General features: G+C 36.9%; 2 protein-coding genes and 1 long non-coding RNA gene across 3 annotated transcripts in view; 1 reads left to right on the plus strand and 2 right to left on the minus strand.

Moving 5' to 3' along the window:
- LOC134796542 (uncharacterized) overlaps positions 1–22,279 on the plus strand; it is a 341,845-nt gene that overhangs the window by 239,224 nt on the left and 80,342 nt on the right. The gene's annotated exons all lie outside the window — the stretch shown is intronic.
- Positions 1,200–9,336, minus strand: LOC134791156 (ubiquitin thioesterase otubain-like). The gene is made up of 5 exons (XM_063762174.1): positions 9,187–9,336; positions 8,792–9,091; positions 7,460–7,681; positions 2,221–2,331; positions 1,200–1,323 (listed from the first exon to the last, which is right to left on the minus strand). Exons 1-5 carry the CDS (start codon positions 9,292–9,294, stop codon positions 1,237–1,239), a joined length of 828 nt encoding a protein of 275 aa, XP_063618244.1. The 5' UTR covers positions 9,295–9,336; the 3' UTR covers positions 1,200–1,236.
- Positions 9,928–19,359, minus strand: LOC134791171 (pre-mRNA-splicing factor SPF27). Its single transcript, XM_063762176.1, has 5 exons — positions 19,202–19,359; positions 18,554–18,717; positions 16,980–17,192; positions 11,811–11,964; positions 9,928–10,120 (listed from the first exon to the last, which is right to left on the minus strand). The coding sequence occupies exons 1-5, from the start codon at positions 19,274–19,276 to the stop codon at positions 9,989–9,991; spliced, it is 738 nt and encodes a 245-aa protein (XP_063618246.1). The 5' UTR covers positions 19,277–19,359; the 3' UTR covers positions 9,928–9,988.

Consider the following 22,279-nt stretch of genomic DNA (forward strand, 5'->3'; position numbering starts at 1 on the left):
CTAACCAAACTGCAATACTTAATTCGTTTTTTTTTTTGATAGGTACAGAAAAACGGTGGTTAGTAAAAATGTTGCATAATGCTGTTCAACTGGCCGGCTTCATAAGCGGCGATTTATTTACCGTGCGCGCCAGGCTCGAGACCCATAAGCTGAGTCATACGTTTTAGCTAAAAACGGCTTGTATGGTGGCCCGGCGTATTGTGTACGCTCAGCGGTTCGTGACCATGAATGGGTTAAAAACTGAGAGTGGAAAATTTCTCAGCCTGATTTCTTTTTAAATATGTACTAAGTAGTCACGTATACACTTAAATCCAAAATATCCAAAAGAAATATCAATATCATGTACACCCCGCTCCCTACACACTGCTCCCGATATGTTTAGTTTTTAATACGCTCGTTATTTTTTGGATGTTTTTATAGTTGAATAGAAAGACAACTGTGAACCTAATTCAGTAAATAAAATGGATAGAGAAATTTTCCACAGCGAGTAAAAAGGCAATTTCTGAAAATAGTACAGTTACATGGTAATTTTTTTTGATTTTCATTTTGTAGGTATAAAACTGCAATAAAATGGCATTCCAGTGAAAAAATTAGACGGAGCAAGTTTCCGGTCCAAGACACGCCAAAAAATTATATTTTATTAATATTGGTATTTCGGCTGGGATATTTTTTTTGACATTTCATATATTGTTACAATACGTTACATGAATATGTCCGATGAAGAAAGTTTGAACGGAGCATTTTTCCGTAAAAAGATATTAACGATTTAAGACTAGGTATTTACTTTAATTCTATTATTATTATTCTTTGGAAAATTATGCAATACTTTTTATTTATTGATACTTTATCATACTGTAAAGTTTTTTCTGGCTAAGGAATTACTGCGGGGTCCACTACCTTTATTTACTACGCTATTAGGGGTTTTTAGAATTGTCTCGATGAGTATTAGTTGTCTGTCGTAAGAAAAGTACAGTCAGCGATAAAAGCTTGTACCAAAAATGAAATTTTTGCCAAAAACTTATTTAATAGGTAATTACATCATTTTGCAAAATACTTTATCTCACCCGCTCGCCCCAAAAAAGTATGGTATTCCATAAAATTGTTAAATATATTTTAGCGTCGCGTTATGACAGCACAATAGAATATTGTTATTGATAGTCACTACTGCGGAGTCTGCGGACATTTAAATAAAAGATTGGTTTGTTGTAATGAACGGTGTTTATTGAGGAGCACACATCACGCGTAGAGGATGTCGTAGTGGCCGGGCCGATACAGCAGTTGCACCTTCGGCGAGCAACCTTCGGGGAAGTCGTGCGCTATCACCTGCACACACAATCATACATAAGTACATGGTACTAATACCGCCGCCAACGTACTGTCGCCATCAGATACATATATCGAAGCGGCCGAGCTGCTCAAAAATATCTCAACACGCATTCAAGCTTCTTGACAATAGAGGCGTGTTCGGATATAAATTTGTGAGCACCTTGGCCGCTTCGATATATCTGATGGCGACTGTACCAGACACCAGACATGGTTATTCAAACACAATACGAGTACAACAGCAGTTTCTGTTGCTATAAAAATCTCAGGAATATAAATATGAAAATTAAGTTTATAAATGTACAATATAGTAATAAAATTAAGCTACAAAAATAAAATAAAAAGAGTGCCGAAACTTAGAAAGTTTTATTTTTGGTAGTGTCCCACCGTAGTTTCGATTTTGACAGGCTTCAGCAATAAAATCAGTTTTTATTTAGTAAACAAATGCTAACAGATGAAAAATTACCAGCTCATATCAATAGGTACCTACCAAACCTGCCTTCCCACCATTCACTTACTTTAGAATAATGTTCTCGATGGAATACCAATCGTAAAAACTAGTGCCTACGCCAATTCTGGGATTAGTTGCCAAGCGGACCCCAGGCCCCCATGAGCCGTTGCAAAATGCCGTGATAAAGCAAGGAAAATACCAATTCGATTTTGGCCTTCGGTTGACGCCGCATGTTGAGGATAGCGTCACTTTCTATAGAAATGTTGCAGTCTTAGGCTATGGTCTTCGTGGTCAACATTGTTCTACCTGTGGTCAACATTGGCGTCTGGACTTCATACAAACATTGACGTGATACTGTATGTATGCGTACAGCAACCGGCGGAGTCCACGGCTGACTTGACTTGACAAATTGAAAGACTTCAATAAATTAAAACAATTTGATCTACCTGGCTGTTGGTGCCACGGTCCATGTACTTGACGCGCACGCCGGCGTTTAGCGCGGCGCTCAGGGCGATGATGTGGATGTGGTCGGACTCCTTGTACATCGGCTCCACCTCCTGCAAGTAGGGCAAGTCACACATGTGTCAACACATACAACTGCCCAATATCATCATAGGCCTTTTCGTCTATTGCAGACGATTTACGGTGTAACACCGAAGAAATACCGTTTTTGGTGGCTGAATAGACCGATGCGAGACCGACATGGTCTACCACAGTTCTAACAAGAGAAATTAGCGGAAACCGGTACTGAGACACCTTGTCGTCGTTTTTGCCTCTTGTCACACACTGCCCAATATACATGCTAAACTGAACAATGAATTGTGCATTTAATACAGCTGCAACACCACTGCAGCACCGTGACAGTAAATCATTTCGTGGTATATAGTAGCATTATCAAACATTAAATAAATCCGCAATCGGGGGCTTTGTTCGCTGTCATAATTCTTTGAATGTATATAAATATTTTGGGTTAATAAATAAATGAAAAAAAAAATCCGTATGATGTGCTATTTCTGAGGAATGAGCTCTCATGTCAGCAAATGAATTCGTTGTTTGGCCATGTCACCTTTGTTTGTGAATTGCGATATACCCGTATCAAACAACAAATATTTAATTTAAGCAATCACATGCAATACTTCAAACACGCGTTTTATTTTTATTGAGTATGAGTGGCATATACCTTGTCATATATAATTGTCATTTTGAACTCGCTGGCCCAATATTACAGGGTTCTATGTTTCACTTTTATCAAATTTGAACTTTGTCATAGTGACATTAAGTCGAATTTCAACTATCTTGAAAATGTTACATAAAACTTTGTAATATTGAGCCAGCGAACTGTTAGCCCTATAACAGTTAGGAAAGATGTGCATCACGAATAATTCGGCAAATAAGGCTGTGTATTGGCATTGGCAGCATCATGAACAAAAATGGATTAACTTATAGATAGTCCAACAGACCAACACAGTAATGGAACAGCATACACACTTTTCTACATTGTGTTGAAGTACTGTATACAGCTCGGTTTTTTCTGAAAGTTTTACTAGACCCAAAAGCTAGTTCTAAATACTTAGGCCCACTTGCACCATTCCACTAACCCGGGGTAAACCGGTTAAACCTGGAGTTACCATGGTTACCAGTACAATTTGACACTGGGTTGATGGTTAAACTGCTTAACCTCGGGTTAGTGGGATGTCTTAAAAATGATATAGGTATGGCTTCAATGTGTTAATTTAAAGTGATACTCGTAACATTAACTTAGTAGTAACTTAGTAAACCAACCACACATTGCCAAGAATTCTATCATGGACATTTAATCATATTTTATATCTGAAATTAAAATTTCTATATATAATACTGCTTACATGTCCAAGTAGTTTCAGTTTCGGACACCAAAAAAAATTATAAAAAAGGAGATCGTCGATTTTGGGCCCAGAATAAACCATCACGTATATGGTACAGACTATTACAATAATTATATACGCATTTTATTACTGAAAAAGATATAATATTGGGTAAAAATGAAACGGGAATTAGAAATATATAATTAAAAGACATTATATTATTCATTTCCGTATTATATATTAACAAAAGCCTTGCCGTCGTCAACATCTTTATTAGCATTGACATAACGCTCAAATTCACACAAACCGTGAGGTTTTTTCACTAAGGAGTTATTAAACTATAAGGTGGGTAGCCATAAGTCATAGTGGACATAAGTGCGTTTCGATACTATTCAAAATATTATTAGTGTCATTCATTATTTATTTAATATATACCTACTTTAAAATCCTAAATCAACTGTAAAAATGCCAAAAATAAGTAGTTAAGAAATATAGTAATTTGACTTTTTATTTAGTTACATAGTTTTGAATTTGAAACGAATTCAGAACACGACGATATCATGCTACTTTAATTTAACTAAACGCAACCATTTTTAACAATCTGTCAAATATTTTCAAATAACGCCAACCTTAAATACACCTTACTTCATTGAAAGAAGATTTAAAATGAATCTGTTCACTCTCCGTAGAAGTAACAATGAACTTCCGAATAAGATCAAAATATAACTTGTTATTGAATGCGGATCAAGGCCTATTGACTTCCTTGAAACGATGTGACCCTTCAAAATTGTGCATGTGTTGTCCGTTCCCAGACGAGATTGCCAGTAATTAACATCAAAATATTTTACTACAGCAACATTGCTAGAACTGGCTTTGTCTATAGATGCGATTTCTAGGAACAAATCAAATTATTTTGATTTGTATTTTATGAAGTAGTCATATGTAAATTATTATTTATTTTTTGATATATGTATATTATTATCTATTATATTTCAGTTTTTCTTTGTCTATGTTCATAAAATCTACGAAGGGTAGACGTGCCTCTACCCTCCTTGATAAAATAAAAAAAAATCTTTGTCAATTGGCCTCTTTGATAGGCCTTGATTTGGGTCTGGCCGGTAAGAACATAGACAAGATAAAAGTCTGTAATGTCAATGCTGTCATTTAAGTCATTTAATGCAAAAATATAAATTTTCATATAAAACGATTTATTCACTTGAAATATATTTATTTACCTATTAATTTTGAAAATAAAATCTATTCATATGTACGAGCAACATATCTAAATGCGTCTTCGCACAGACTTAGTTAAATTTAAACCGTTGTCTCTCTTCCTTCCTTGCTGTATGTATCCGGCAATGGCGACTTTATCAACAATTCTTATCCGGATTATGGAAAGCCCTAATGTGTGTGTGGAAACCGTTGTAGTAAATCAGAAACAGCGATAATTTCAAGGTAAGATATATATTAATCTTTAAATAAAAATGAGCGTGCTAATTACCAAATTCAAATATAATAATTTAATCTTACTATCCCCGTAAGTCCCGCGGACGCGTCCGAAATTATAATCAAAATTCAACATAGATGTAAAACCCCACAGTGTTTAAGCTGGTAACCCTAGGAATTAGCGACGTTAGTAATTAGGAAGATAGATTATATTGTTTAATTTTTTGACTATTTTGTTTTAGAAAGTGAATCAGCAGATGGCTTGAGCGTGAGATAATAATATAATCCTGGGCCGTCATATGATTTCTTGGAAAAAGCTCAGAAGGGCACGTATCTGCCGCATATCCAAACTAGTTTCCCGGTGACCAAGAACGCTGCGCGGAGCTGTGAAGCAGAAAATGTCCGATAACCGGATAGATGTAATAACAACTTGTAACCATTTGCCATATCAGTGTATGTATTCATATGTATTATGAAAATATTTATATCTTAATAATACGTAACTTTTTGTTACCTTTTATATTTCACGAATTTCTGAATATAGTACCTAATCATTATCTTTTAACGTATTTTTTTACTTATTTGTGAAATGCTAATTTAAGAGCCCAACAACGTGCACACTAGCGCCACTGCTAAATAATCGTGATTATTTAAATTTAACGACATGTATTTAAAAAAGGGGCCGCTACGGACTGTATTGTGTATTTAGGTACCTTTTGAATACATCAAACTAGATTTTATGTTGCTGGATTCGTCGATCTATGAGCTCAAAACAAAAACGGCCGTTTTAACTTTGGACGGGTAGATTGACGAATCCAATAACATAAAAACTAGTTTATTGTATTCAGCAGTGGCGCTAGTGTGCACGTTGATGGGCTCTTAAAAACCTGACCCCAACAAAAAATAAAAAAATACAAAAAGAAATTCCCTCTCTGGGATTCGAACCCAGGACCATTAGCTTCCTGAACTGGATTACTGCCAATACCCGCTAGGCTAAACGGGTTGTCAATTCTAATTACAATGGTATCCCACCAGAGCGCTAGTAGTATAAACGAACTTTTGAAAGGGACATTTTTTTGTATGGAGTTATCGTTCTTCTCCTAGTGAGTATTATATTCTTTGATGCGGATACGATTTCAGTTTCATTTATATGTCAGACTTTGTCTATTTTCTTTTAAAAACTCAAAACACTTTTACAGAATAGTGTGAGTAGTATTACGCTTTTGTATATTAAAGTTTTTCTTGTCATGTTCAAGTTTCTATTGCAGTATTTCTCAAAATTCCCGTTATATTTCGTGATTCTGTTTTTATCATCATGATCTAGCAATTATAACGATTAATTTCCTATATATATTACATGTATACGTTCAATTTGCGAGTGGGCCCAAACGCCTAAGAAAATCGATGATCTCCTTTGGCCCAAAAATCTGGTAAGCTGCGTAATCATTGTCTAAAGATTGGCTATCTTTATAAAACATTTTAATCTACTATTATTTAATTTTCATCACACTCGCTCAGTAAATGTGGAATTGCACGCAGGTTTAGCGGGAGTTATAGAAAAAGCGTTTTCCCTAGGGAATTATGAAGTTTCTAGTGCCATAATTAACAGTTTTTTTGTTTTTAAACTAAATTGTTGTATCGCAAGTGTGATGAAAAACATTGTGTGTAACTCGGAGCGTAATAATATTGCAAACTCGAGTCTATAAATCGCTCTGGCGAGCCGTCGCGATTTAACTATACTCTCGTTTGCAGTATTTAACTTACGCCCCATGTTGCACAATGTACTATTATGCTTTTCATTCTACAAATAATTGTTTTCAAATGTTAAGTTTAATTCAATTTATTTTTCTTCTGTGTAAAAGCCTTCTCCAGCTGTTTCCATCTGACTTTCTAGTGCTATGCTATAATCATAATCATTTATTTGCGATAAGAAAGGTTATATACAAGTTGTTTCTGTAAAATCATACATTTTCAAGTCTCATCTTTCTTAACTGACTATACAGCATGCAAATTTTAGTGTAATATATACCTAACTTAACCTACTTAAACTAGTTTTCTACAAATTAAATATGAACAACAATAGAAATAAAAATAATGTCAATACTGTCAAATATGAAATAATAATATATCATGTATGTATCTCAAACAAAACCACTTCAATTAACATAATTTAACTAGATTGTTGATTAACAAGGTATTCATTAATAGAATAAAATGTCGAAGACAGCAGCCTTTGAAAAAGTGCTTTTTTTAAATTTACTATTAGGCACTTCTCTGATATTGTTCGGTAGCTTATTAAATAAATTGACACACATCGCATAACAGTTTTTCTTAAAAGTGGTAGTTCTTTGCATTTTATCTATGCCATAACTGTAATATAATATAATCTACTTACTTGTCTACAAAACTCAGTGACTGTCCTGGGTCCCTCAATGAAATTTTGATAAAAGTCTTGTTGTGTTTGCAGTGCCCCAGATGTCACAAGGCGAAGGTACACCACAATGTAGTCCGAGTAGCCCTGCTTATTGAACTTGTCATGCAACTCCATGCGGGCTTTTTCCAGCTCTTCAGGGGCACCTCCAGCTTGTTCACCCACTCGTTGGACCACTTCCATAAACTAGAAAATGGAGAAAATAATCAACAATTTATCATTTTTGCACTTAATGAGTAAACTGCACCAACTATATAAACTCAAAAGTGACAATTCCAAACAATAATATCATAATTGTTAATGGGTATTTATTTTTTCATTATTGATGTGAGTACAAGGAACATCCTTTGAATAATTCTGGTTCTGTATCATCACCATACATCGGGTTTTGAGTGCAGGAATGTTACACTAGCCAAAACATAGGTAACATCTGTAAAACAGTATTTTAACATTTTTAAACACATTTGGAGCTTACTACCTATTTCTAATTTATAGTTTGGCGACTATTTTACATAAACTGAGTTATAAATACACAAAATCATTCCTGCTCACAAAAGTCCGTTTATGATCATCACACAATATTTTACTAAGTTTATTATTTGTCGTTATGCAGTTCATTTTTCTGTATTATCATACTGAGTTAGAGGTTTGTATGTTTAATTAAATTAGAGGTAAATGGATGCAAACAGCAAAAGAAAGAAACAAATGGAAAGCTATGGAGGAGGCCTATGTCAATGGACGAGTTGAAGTTAAAATTATGAAACCAAATTAATATATACAATGTACCAACTAACTTCAATAATAAAGGCTAATAACAATTACAATGTTTAATTATAAAAAAGGCTGATTTTGTTGTAATTGCAATGACACTTCAAATTATGCCTAAGGATTGATATATTATATTTATAGTTGTAGTATTTAAATTTTAACCTTTGAAAAAAAAATTGCATACCTACATTATTCAAAAATTATAGTTATTAAAAATTACTAAAATATCAAATTCTACAACTATGTTACTAAGTTATTTTTTATGTAATTAATGGCATTGTCATGATGTATGTACAGTCAGCTCCAGGGAAAAGGTACCCCCCTACATAGAAATTCGCATGCAAAGGTGCTAAGCTAATAGTATTGCTGAATGTACATGTTAATTAATCTCCTGAATGTTTCCACAACAGACTTAACTTACACAAACTAAGAGACGTTACATAAAACCTCGAAAAAAAAAACACATTTTGACATCGTAACAAAGAAAAACAAAACAACAAAAAGTAACCTAAAAATATCGCGACTCACCGTCTCATAAAAATCTTCGACTGTGAACTGTGAGAAACCTAATGCGACGAGAGTATCCTTCGAATTCTTTGCTATCTCGTGGAATTTTTCATATTCCGCTTTGTCCGTCAGGAGATGTTCTAAATACGCGTATGAAAATGCCCGGAAGAAACAGTTACCGTCCGGTCGCGTTCTCCGTATATATTTGTACTTAGCCGCTAAGTCTTTTACTTTTAATAGATATACGGGATCTTCATTATACTCTTTTTCTAGCGACGACAAAGGTTCGAGTTCTCCGACTAGAGGAATGCTCTCTGAAATCTGCAAAACAAACAGTAACCCACATTTTGTATTGCTAAATTGCAACTGGGCAAAATAATAAAGTACTTCATAACTGGTCTCTTTAAAAAGCTTACCTCTTTTTCTATCTCTCGTTGCTGTTTCATAATCAATTCATCTTGATTTATCGAATTATCTGGTATATTACCGGTACAGCCGCTACTGCTCGATGCATCGTCCGCCATTTTCAAATAAAATTGACAGATGATTGACGACAAATGACAATCGAGCGAAAAGGCATTTGACGCGTTCTGATCCAAATTATAAGATGCGTTCAGAAATGTGATGCTTTTTTAGTGCATGCATAAGGGTGGTATTCCATCTGTCCAATATATGATCAAATGTGCATTGCGTCTTACTCTCTTATTGAGCAAAATGTGAGACACAAATACAAATTTGATCAAATATTGGACAGGTGGAATACCACTCTAAGGAGCATGGAAGCTGCGCATGCTAAGGCATTGCGCTAATATTAACTCGATCCTATCCTATTAGTCATTGAGAGTCATTTGAGGAAATAATGCGCGTGATCTGCGTGACTAAACTGTAGAAGTTTGTAGAGTTGGATGACTACCTAGGAGCTGCTTCCGCAACTATCAACAGTTAAGGCAACAAACGTTGCTACAATAGGCATGAGATGATTATGCTTGGCTTCCAGCAAGAGGTAAATTTAATTGCTGGCTAAGTAGGAGCCACGAGGTTAGTTGGTGACGTTTGAAGAGGTCTTTATATACATGATATACTTACAAGCTTACAAGCACACGCGAGTGGTGCTAAAGCAAAGAGTATAATAATATTTTATAAAAAAAAAACATGACAATAAGTTGTCATTTACTCATTTATTCCTAATACAAATGTAATATTAAATGGTTTCTTAATTTAATCCGCAAACATGTCTTCAATCTTCTTTTGCACTTCTTTTTCCGACTCTGAATTGAGCTTGTCTGGCAACATTTTCACGGCGTCCAGATCAGCGGGTTCACCGTCATCCGCCGTCGCCTGTCCTTGGGCCTGTAAACAAAAACAATCACTCTTATAAAAATGCAAATATTATGAAACACAATTTATACACGTTTACGCTAATACGCTTATGCTTGGCTTCCAGCAAGATTGTGTTGGCTGTTTCATTTTTAGTGGGCACATTAACAACACTACCAATAGGGAATATTACGCGAAACTCTGCGTAAAGGGCGCCACTACCACAATCCATCACAATCTGATGCCGCGAAACAAGAAAATCGAAATTCATCACTCTTGCATAATATCTCGAATATTATTCGAGCGATAAAGAAGCAGATAACTAAATTTCGATTTTCGCGTTTCCCGGGTAGGCCCTTTGCGGTTGCCTTGATGCATCAATGTCATATTTAACTTGTCAAATATTGTATAGTCCTCCTCGCCGTGTCCGACGATGGCGACTATTCCAAATGTTTTTAATTTGGAACAAAGACATATGTAACTTCGTATAAGATGAATAAAGTCTAAGGAAAAAACGTGCCTCGGAAATCAAGAAAAAGTCATTCTCGGATAGATGGCGCACACGCCTTTAGCCTATGCTCGGCTAGATGGCGTGACGACACCGTTTCATATTTAACAATTTTAACACATAGATATCAGTGAATGAAAGGGTCAAAATGATATAAAAATAATAAAATAATTTATCCATATATGTATATACATTTTTTGATAATTTTATACGTTTGTCGATAGATGGCAGTAAATTTACTGTGACTACAAAATTTACTATGACAGGACCCCTCTATACCATCTACTCTCTTTGATTTGGAACATAGAACGCTCTAATGTGCCTTGCGAAGCCAAACTTGGTTTTGAAAATGCGTTTGCATGTTTTTTTTTTTAAGTGGATACACAGTTTGGTCGACACAGTGACCAGCGACTGCTTTTGGTGTGAAGAGATTGGTGTCGTGGCCGAAAGGGCCGCGGCACCATGCGATTGCATGGTGCGCAATGGAGCTGGCCGGCTGAGTTGTAGGTGTAGGTATACGAGGGCTTCGGTCGCGTCTTACGAAGATGGCGCTTAGCATCCAGGTCTTCTAAACGCCGCACAGTATGTATAAGTTACTCTATGGTTTACGATAGGTGCCAGTGCTGCACTCTGCCGGCAGTACATTGCAGTAATACCCCCTATTTTACTATTCAAATTGTTTATACTATAAACTTTATAGTAACGGCGTCAGCAGTGACACCCGAAGCCACTGGCGCGATTCCAGCCCGCAGCACTTGAGGTCTTGGTCGTTTTCTCTTGAATAATATCCATATTATGTCATCTATACTCTGGTACAGCGACCTTGTCAGCAGAAAAAGGCGGCAAATTGAAAAAAATATGCAGGCGCGAAGGGTTATCCTCCTATGGAAAAATTGAATTTCGCGCCTTCGCACTACTGACAAGTTGGGTGTATTTCAGTATATTTACATACATTTATTTGCTTATTTGCAAAAGTATATACACACACACGCACCCTTTTTCATTCCTTTTTTCTTTCTTTCAATATCATAATTTCCTTAACTATTAAATTTTTTTCTTAACCTTTAGCCTACGAATTGCGATTCCGGCTGCCACGTCACAGGCTTAGCCTAGTGTGGGGCCACAGGATACCTATTGATATTTGTTAACAAGGTTCTTCTCAAATTAATATATTATTCTATTCTTATAGTATTATTTATCAAAATGCTTGTGCACCTTTTGTAGCTGTATGTCTAGCTGCAGCAGCGCCCGCTCGAGGCGGTAGTTGTCCGACACGAGCTGCGCCCAGCGCCGGCGAAGTGCGCGCAGCCTTGTGCCGCTCGCCGTCTGTGACCGTTTGCGCTCCCAGTTCACCGCCGCTATCTGCTTTCTGGAACATACAAATTTACTACTAGTTCGTCCCGACCCGAATTCAAGCTGCTGATTTTTATAACATCCACTACGGATTTTATTATGTTAAAATGCCTTTCAGACCCTCTCATACATCATTTTCATTATGATCGGTAACGGGCCGCATCCATCGGCTGTCGTTTTTTAGCGCGAACACAAAGGCGCTTGCAATGCCGTCCACACGTTGACGCTATATTAAATACACATAATCTTACATTAGTTACATTACACGTTACACCCGTTTGGACCCAGCTTTTCACCTACAAAACCGCAATTTCCTTGTTTTCCATACATCGAAAAGGCTTCTAAACAATATGATGTACTTACTGTCATTTTGTTAGGAGCATTTCGTAAGGAAAGTGCGATTGTCAGACTTTGACTGACATACCTAATTTGTGACTTTTGAATTGCTTTAAGGTTTAAGGCAATGAGTCCCATATAAACTTTTGATCCTCAAAACAAACCTGATCGATTGATTGATACCATTAATAAAAAATGTCAACTAACCTATTTTGATTTGGGATTCGTATTAAGAAACCTTTCGAACATTTAACATGATCATGCCAAAAATAAAGAAATTTAATATTCCGTCCATTTTTTACAAGCTTTTATTTAACTTGCCCTGTTAGTATGTACAGTTATGTGCAATATAATAGCAGTACCTACATAAGATGAATTAAATTTCTAAATAAATAAATAAATAAAATAAGATATTGGATCTTTTTAGGGTTCCGTACCTCAAAAGGAAAAAACGGAACCCTTATAGGATCACTCGTGCGTCAGTCTGTCCGTCAGTCACAGCCTATTTTCTCCGAAACTACTGAACCAATTAAGTTGAAATTTGGTACACACATGTAAGTTTGTGACCCAAAGACAGACATGTAACGTAAACAAATGAATTTTAAACATGGGGGCCACTTTTGGGGGGTAAATGCGAAAAATAAAAAAATAAAGATTTTCAAACTATATCGTGTTACATATCAAATAAAAGAGCTCATTGTGATAATTTCATATATATTTTTTTATAATTTTAGGATAAACAGTTTAGAAGTTATTCAAGAAAATAGGCAAAATATGACCACCCCCCCCCCCCTTTATCTCCGAAACTACTGGGTCTACAATTTGGACAAAATACACAAAATAGTTGTTTACCTGTAGATTACAGGAAAACCTATTAGAAATATGCAGTCAAGCGTGAGTCGGACTTAATTACTTAGTTTTTGATACGACCCCTACGGGTGTTATAAACCCTTGGAAACCTTGGAACGCGAGTCTAACGCCACGTGGCCGGTTTTTTTGTAATTCTTGTGCATTACTTGACATTATTTCAAAATTAACTGTAAATTTTTCGCGCAAATTCTTATAAAATCGTAAAACTTGTAGGTACCAAATATAGACATAGACATAGAAAAACTTTATTTAACATCACAAACATCACATTAATGGTACATTTGAACACAGATCTAATGTATTTAGTCTAAGCATTTAAACATAAAACCTTAAAAACTTTTAAAACAAATTAAATTTATGTTTACATATAAACAAAACAGCGTGATGTTAAAAAGGGGCTCGACTCAGCAGTGGCGGTATTTCCATACAAGCCCAAAAGCCGGGCTTGCTTAGTTGCCTTACCTAAATTACGTAGTGATAAGATCAATAATCAAAATAGATTATTTTTAAACCGCGCGCCAAATGAACCCGTATTATTAAATTCAAGCCACAGCGCGCGGACCGCGGCGCCAGCATGTTGTAAATTTTTGCCGTGGTGGCGCCTCGTCCGCGCGAAAGAAATCAGGCGTAAGATGTTCTAGCTATCCTGCTCGCACTCGTCGGCTTGCAACCGGGCTTGCTTTTTCGTACTGCTCTAGGCGCTCTTAGCCTACAAACCGCCATATAACGATGTAACTATTTGTTGGTATGTATAGCAATTTTATAAGGCGATTTAAGCCTGGCTTTTGGTGTGAAGTTAGCTCCATAAGTTCGCACGGGCACGCGTTTACTTCAAGTGTATTATTATTTAGTCGAGTCTAAAGTAACGAAAACTCAATTTATTTAAGTGAATTTGAATTAAGTAGTGAATGTGGATTTGTTCGTTTGTTGTGACGTTTATAAGTGTTAACAATTGATGAAGTTGTTCCTTGTGACGGTATGAGATGCGTCTACGTATTACTCAACGCAGGCAAGGTAAAATCGTTAAACTTTGTAGAAAAACGGGATATCATGTCCGCGCCAAAACCAACACCCGACTTGTGTATTCTCAGATAAGTCAGTCGCATTAAGAGAAAATTTTGTACGGCCGTTTACAAAACACAAGGATTGTTGGTTTACTCCAATTAAGGCGTAATTAGAGTGACAGAGAAAGAAGTATAGTATGCCCTAAGCTGTGCGCTATGATAGCTCACCGCGATACGCTAGCAAATTCATTTGAGTCCAAAGAGTGAGATTGGACATTTATTACGAAAACATATCTTTCGGCTTGCCTTACTCCGAAACCCTAGGCACGCCACTGCGACTCAGCATGATGTTGCAATAAAATTAACTGCAACGCTGGTTTTCAGTCGGACCCTAATAAAATACTAAAGAACCTAAAGTAGGTAAAAGAGGAAAATAAAATATGTCACGGAACGGAGCGCGGAGTGCAAGTTATAAAAAATATGTGTACCTACTGTGTATTTTATGTGTGTTCGTTAGTTTGTGTATTACAGTATCATAATTAAAATATATATATATATATATATTAAAAAAGGAACGTTTTGTGTATATAGATTGGGATATATATTGAGTGTGAAGTGCATACGTATTTGTTAAGAATATAGTCTAATGTATTGTTTGGCTGGGCTATTATCAGAGATAAGAAGGTAGGTAAGAGGGTATTGCTCTACCGCCAAGAGGTAGTTTTTTTTTAATCTGAAGAAGGTGTCGCTTAAGTCGGGTTTTGAAACTATGAAGACCATTTAATATCTGTAGTGGTGGAGGTATATTATTCCAGCACTTAGTTGCTGTGTATTTAAAACTACCTCGAAAAGCGGTGGTGCAGTGATGTGAAGCTACTAATTTGCTGCTGACCGATCTAAGGCCATATTTCATTGAAGTGTTTGAGCGCCAGGTGAACTTTTCAAAGAGGTACTCCGGTTTTGCAAACTTTACTACGCCGAACAATAAGGAAGAAACATGGAGTTCTCTCCTGTAAGCCATTTTGAGAATGCCTGATGAATTTAAATAAGGAGTCACATGCGCTCGCGGGGAAATCCTAAAACAATAACGCGCACATGCATTTTGGACTCTTTGTATGATGCGGTCTGTCCGTGCTAATAAGCGTGGACCATATACTACATCCGCGTAATCAAATCTTGAGAGTATAAGCGTATCACAAAGTTTGATTCGAAGGTCTTCGCTAAGAAAATCACGGATTCTATAGAGGATTTTTAGTCTATAAAACGAGTTTCTGGCAATATCTGCTATGTGACTTTCAAACCGAAGAGTGTCGTCCATTATAAGACCTAAATTACGCGATCATAAATTACGCGATAAAAAACACGATCTATTTGTTCGCCTGAAATGAAAATTATTGGTTTATGGCTATCTATTTGTATTAATTGGTGTTTGGAACCGAAAAACATAACTTTTGATTTGCTGGGATTTAGAACTAAAGAATTTGAGGAGGACCAAGTTGTTATATTGTTCAAGTCTTCATTTATTTTGGCAACTGCTACAGCAACATTAGTAGGATCACATGGGATGTAGATTTGGATATCATCAGCGTATAAGTGGAAGTTACTATGTTTTATTACATCACGGACATCAGGCGGCTTAGCACGGTCGCGTTTTTATCCCATGTCACCATGCCTGTCACGTTCTAACAAGTATGTAAGTGCGAAAGGGACGCGCATAGTGATAGTCGATAAAAATGGAACCGTGCTGAGCCCGCTGCTGTATATAAAATAAAAAATAGCGGGCCTAGGATCGATCCCTGTGGCACTCCTTTAGATAATATAGATGGTTTAGACTTCAAAATCATACCGCTACTATCTTGAAGTTTGACCATTTGTGTTCGATCAGTAAGATAACTCGAAAACCATTTAATTGTGTCCGGTTCAAAACCATAATATTTCATTTTGGATAACAATAAGTTTGTATTTATGGCATCAAAGGCACGAGAGAAATCAAGAAGTGCCATTATAGTTCCCCTGCCCATATCTTGTGCAGATAGTATATTGTCTACTACATCAAGAAGTGCAGTTGCCGTGCTATGCGATTTACGAAACCCAGATTGTAGAACAGGAAGAACTTGATTTTATTTCAAGAAAAGCAGATAACTGAGTATATACAAGTCGTTCGATTATTTTAGATATACAAGGAAGAATGCTTATTGGTCGCAAATCTTTAAAACTTAAATCTCTAATGCTATTTTCTAGGCATCGGGAAAGACTGAGGATATTATAGATTTATTTATTATTGCACTGATAGTACCTAGTGAATGACGAAGAGTTAAAAGTAGCATATCTAAAGAAGAAAGAATAAAGAATATCTAATGCAATACCGTCATCGCCCAGAGCAGAGGATTTAAGTGATCGAATTATTTTTAGTACTGAGATTTCATCTACTGGCTCTAAGCTAAATGATAAAGCATGGTAGCGATTGGATTCAAAGTAAGATTGATATGGCTGTGGAGCTACAGGATTACCTGCAACTTCGAGAAAATGCGAGTTAATAAGATCTGGGTCACGTAAATGAGTAGGAATATCATGGTTTTGAGATTTCTGAGTTACTTTCACGGTGCGTTTAAGATTGTTCCACAGAGATCGAGAATTACTAGCATTACGGTTAATATGTTGATTGAAATATGCCCGTGTTTCATTAAATAGAGCTTTGTTGACGCAGCTTTTTAAATCAGTGTAGTATTTTTTATATTCATCTAGTCCAGATGCCCTAAACCTATTATGAGCCTGATATGATGTTTGCTAAAAACTGATTATATTAGTCTTGTCTTTTTACCTTAAATTAGTATGCACATTCTGCGCACTAGTGACAAGTGCTTGGAGCGTAGTGAGATAGGACCGCCAGGACTCTGCCCCATAGTGCAGTTGTAACTCAAGATTCAGCACTCGAGTGGCCTGGTGGGAGAGCTGGGCGTGCGAGTTGTCCACGGACTCGGCCCAGGCCGCCGGCTCACCGAGGCGGCCTGCGGGTGGCGGAGGTAGCTCATATCTGTAAGAGAAGCATTTTTTTAGCTATGTCAAATTACTACACTAATGTATGCAGTTGGATGATATTCCGATACCATCCATGACATAATGTATAGCAGCTGCATACAATCTCATCTCGCTTTATCATGTGGTTGCAACGGAAAACTATAATAAATTATAAAAGGGACCATTGTATTCACACCCGTTACAAGTTTTTACCACTTGTGTTACAGCTAGGATTTTTTTTTCTTATCGGTCACTACTACAAACAACTAAATTTTTATTTACAGTAAGTAGTTCAATTATTCACTTAGGTACATGAAAATAAAACCCATGATGAGAAACCAATTTTGGGCTGTTATAAGTAGTAGGTAACAACATGACGTTTACAACTGGAAATAATTCAACTTGACCTGATGACATTGGGATGAGCCCAACCGTGAAGCCCAACTGTTTAAATTAAAACATAAAGAATATCTCAACACATTGATTCCTATTACTAATCTAAAATAATATGGTAATCTGAAGTTGGTTAATCCTGAATAGCAGGTGTATTGATATATGAATTTAAAAAGTAAGAAAAGTGATTGGTTAAGAAATAAAAGATTATTTCCCTGTAGGCCTAGCACATAATTGGCAGGACAGTATCTCGCGGCGAGATAGACTGCCCATCTCTTTCTAACTATGTTAATTAAAGAGGGACAGGTATCTCGCCGTGACATACTGTCGCGCCAATCATGTGCTAGCCCGGCTGATATTTTATCACATACAGTAGAATCCGCTTTTAATGACATTGAAGGTAAGCAAGAAACACGTCATACTAAGCGGATGTCATAGAAGCCATAGTTAATCAACTTCTTATTGTTGTTACATTTTCTAAATGAATACCATAATATCTGGAAGAGCGAGCTTTGCTCGGAAAACATATAAAAACTCAAAAATGCGCGTTTTCCCAGAGATAAGACCGTTGCTCATTTAAATATATTTCTTTGCCAGAGATGTGTTTTATTAATCTTGTACGTGCCTTGTACCTGTTATCAACTCGCCACTGAGAATTAAAACAATCTATGCACCAAGCAGATCATACAGCCTTGCAAGGAAAGACGTGGGGACAGCCATCAAAACCAGCAAAGGTGTCAGTATAGCTGGTCATAATTTCATGAAACTAGGATTAATAGGTACCATAACATAAGCGTAGTCATATTATCTGACTATAATATGTAAGAAATAATTTTATATGAAAACCAAACTTCACACTTTAATTAAGTACTTCCACTGTATAGAGTCTGTGCAGAAAGAGAAGATTTGTGGAATTTCAGGAAGCCTATACATTCTATGACTCTTCTCTTTCCACATAGACTCTCTATAATATGAAAGTGGAACCTTTTCATGGATAAGGGTTCCATAGGAAGCCGCTGTTGTACTCTTTCCATCTCTCTCTGTAGAGCTGCAGTTTCGAACGCCGTGCTAGGTTCCGGCCCTGCATTTTCAAGGTAGTTTTTAGTTGGCCTGTAGCGACGGCATTCTTCTTCTACCATAGAAAGTGCCTGAAAAAGATAAGGGCCATTTAGATTTTATTTAATTTTTGTGTTAAGATAAGTAGGTAAGTACTAAACAAATTTCCCCATGAGACTAGGGTTACCAGGTGTCAGGAATTTTGGCCGTTAGTCAGGATTGCGGCCGGAATACGAAATAGTTAGGAATTTTAGACTTTTCTATTATGTATAAGTATATGTACCTAAAAAGGTAGTTTAAACCTACCTACCTTTACCTAAAAATTCTATCAGGAAATCCTAAATTTGGATCTGATAACCCTACATGAGACTAACCAAAAATCGCGAATTACCCTATGGGAAACCTTATTCAGTATGCCAACTTAATACATTTTTAACATTAGAAATCACCACCCTAAAATCACCCAGTATTTTATTGCATTTTACATGGTAATTTATATAAGATCCTGGGAAAAAAGAAAATATAACATGATAACAATAACATTACGAAAATATCGAGGTTATGTTTCCTACGTACCGCTTCTCGAACTCCTGGGTCATCGTATCCTTGGTCAATGTACGGTAATGCATCCACTACAACTTCTCCTGCCATTTTGTCGCAATATATATATTATCATTAATAATATTAGTCTAAAGAGTTTCTTAGTTCATTTTCTAGAAATAAAATAAGCGTCAATTTATTGTTGATAGAGAAGAACTTCAAGAATAAAGAATAAATACATGTCAATTTGACAATGGCAAATGTCAACAACATTACAACATTATAGCCGGTTTAGACTCTCTGCTCGCGGCTCGTCTCGCGGCGCGTCTCATGGCTCGCCTCGAGTGGCCTTGAGCGCATGAGCCCATCGAGCTAATGATTACACTCTCGCCTCGTGGCTCGGCTCGAGGCTCGTCTCATGGCGCGTAAGCTCGTCGAGCTAATATATTTTAGACACTAACGGCACGGCATAAGGTTTATAATCGAATGACAAGTCGAACGCGAGTGTGAACGCAAGCGCGCGTCCCGCGCGAGCCCCTTTGACTCGTGCCCAAAAAACCGCTCCTCCACGCGAGCCAGGCGAGCGCGAGCCGAGCCGCGAGACGAGTCACGAGCCTACCGTTCACACTCGCGTCTCGTGGCGCGGCTCGCGGCTCGTTTCGTGGCTCGCGCGAGAGTCTAAACCGAGTATTAAAGAATAGAGATATTCTTTGATCGAGATACTATACCGGGTGTGGCCTGTAACATGAGCAAATAATTAAAACATAGATTGTACTCCTCAAACGGTGACACTTTTGTTCAACAACTTTTAAAAATAATGAAGTATTTAGACTCCCTATTTTTCATACAAAATAAATATTATCTTCAATGGACGCCATCGCCACGCCATATCATTGTGATTGACGTTGCTTGTCACGCCTTAAACATAACAAAATTCGCAATACATTGCGTCTTAGAATAAACTTTAAAGTGTATTAAAAATCAAACCCCAAGTTATTTTTAAAGTCGCTGAACAAATGTTGGTCAGTATGAGGAGTACAGCATACTGTTTAATTTTTTGCTCATATTACAGGGCACACCCGGTATATTAAAGATTCATGAATCGAGTCCATCGTTATAATAGCCTTTACACTCGCGTGCGAGCGGCGAGACGAGTCGCGAGCCATGGCACGACGAGACGCGTATGTAATCGGTAGGCTCATGTAATAAATATGCTTACTAAGCTTTACTATTAAGCCCCCTCCAGACTATGCGCGTGAATCGCGGGCGAAGCCGCGAACGCGAGTGTGGAGTCGATTTCGCTGTCTGCGAAAATCGACGCCACACTCGAGTGTGGAGGGGGCTTTATACTCTGGGCTCGTGGCTCGTTTCGCGGTTCGGTCAGAGCATTTAATAACTGGAGTCGCCTTTAAGAGCTTACTCTTGCACAACTGTTTGTACGTTACGTACTCGTACAAATAGCCGTACATTTCACATGCCCCTCCCCCGCAAAAATCGGCAGACTGTTTTGTACAGAAAATGACAGACAAGGCGTGTCCAGCAAAGAATATAATACTCACTGTCTCACTAGGAGAAGAACGGTAGCTCCATACAAAAAAATGTCCCCAACTGTTTATACGCTTATACTAGTGGCGCCGTCGTTGTGTACCAATGGAACTAAATTTGACAGCCGGTTTAGCCTGGCGGGTATTGGTGGGTACAGTACATAATTCCGAAATATTCTATGCCGAATTTTAAAATATCGAATTTTATTATTTCGATTTTTAAATGCACGACCCATCAAAATTCCGATTGCCGTAATTACCGAACGATGAAAATCATGAAGTTTTATATTTCCGAATAGCAAAACCGACGATTTTTTTAAATTCCGAACCACATAATTCCGAATATAACAATTCCGATAGTGAGAAACACCGAATTTAACATTTACGAGTTTTGAAATCTCGAATCCCGAATTGTCATTATTCCGAAATTTTGAATTCCGATTTGACGTGATTCCTATTTTAAATATGCCAATTTTTTAAATTCCGAATAACGATATTCCGAATTTGTTGTTAATAAATAAAGGTACCTACGTTTCTACGGGGCGTTGCAGTTCTATCGTAAGTATCGTAACCTAAACCTACTTTTTTAAAAACAGTTATTTACTGTAGGGGTCGCAGTTCTAGCCTAACCTATACCTACTTTTCTGTAAGCAGTAAGTTTCTAGGGGAGGTGGGAGTCGCAGTTCTAGTCGCAGTTCTAACCTAACCTAACCCACTTTTCTAGTAGCAGTTGGTTTCTGTAAAGGTCGCAGTTCTAACCTAACCTAACCCACTTTTCCAGTAGCAGTTGGTTTCTGTAAAGGTCGCAGTTCTAACCTAACCTAACCCACTTTTCTAGTAGCAGGTGGTTTCTGTGAAGGTCGCAGTTCTAACCTAACCTAACCTACTTTTCTAGTAGCAGTTGGTTTCTGTGAAGGTTGCAGTTCTAACCTAACCCACTTTTCTAGTAGCAGTTGGTTGGTTTCTGTAAAGGCAGCAGTTCTAGCATGTCCAAATGATTTAAATGCAATTTTTATTTGCAGATCAATTTTAAAAACAGCTGACCATTTAATTACTTCCCTTCTGAAAATCACGTTTTTCATTATTCCGAGTTTACAAAAGATCGAATTTCTGAATACCGAATTATTTTATTTCCGGTCGGTCAATGATTTTTCGGAATAGACAAATTCGGAAAAAATATTTTCGGATTTTTTTTTAATCGGAACTTTAAGCTTTCGTTCATATGACAGTCGGATTTTAAGTATTCGGAAACAGCGCAGTCGTGATTTTCTTCTTTCGTTGTTTTCAAAGTCGTAATTTCGATATTTCGGACGTATAATTTATTTATTTATTTATTTTTATTTAGAAATTTAATTCAGGCAACAAGGCCCATATTACAAATACCTTACAGACTAACATACATATGTATTTTATAAACTTAAAACTAAACACTATTTAGTCGACAAAACGGCGTGGCTCCGTTGCATCGGCTGCTCTTGTGTCTTGTGTGATAATAAATCGTGATTATGAAAATCGAGGTTATGAAAGTCGGATAAACATATTTCGGAATATTTGGGTGTTCCCGGTATTG

This window comes from Cydia splendana, chromosome 1 (assembly GCF_910591565.1).
Source record: "Cydia splendana chromosome 1, ilCydSple1.2, whole genome shotgun sequence".
NCBI classification, from domain to species: Eukaryota; Metazoa; Arthropoda; class Insecta; order Lepidoptera; family Tortricidae; genus Cydia; species Cydia splendana.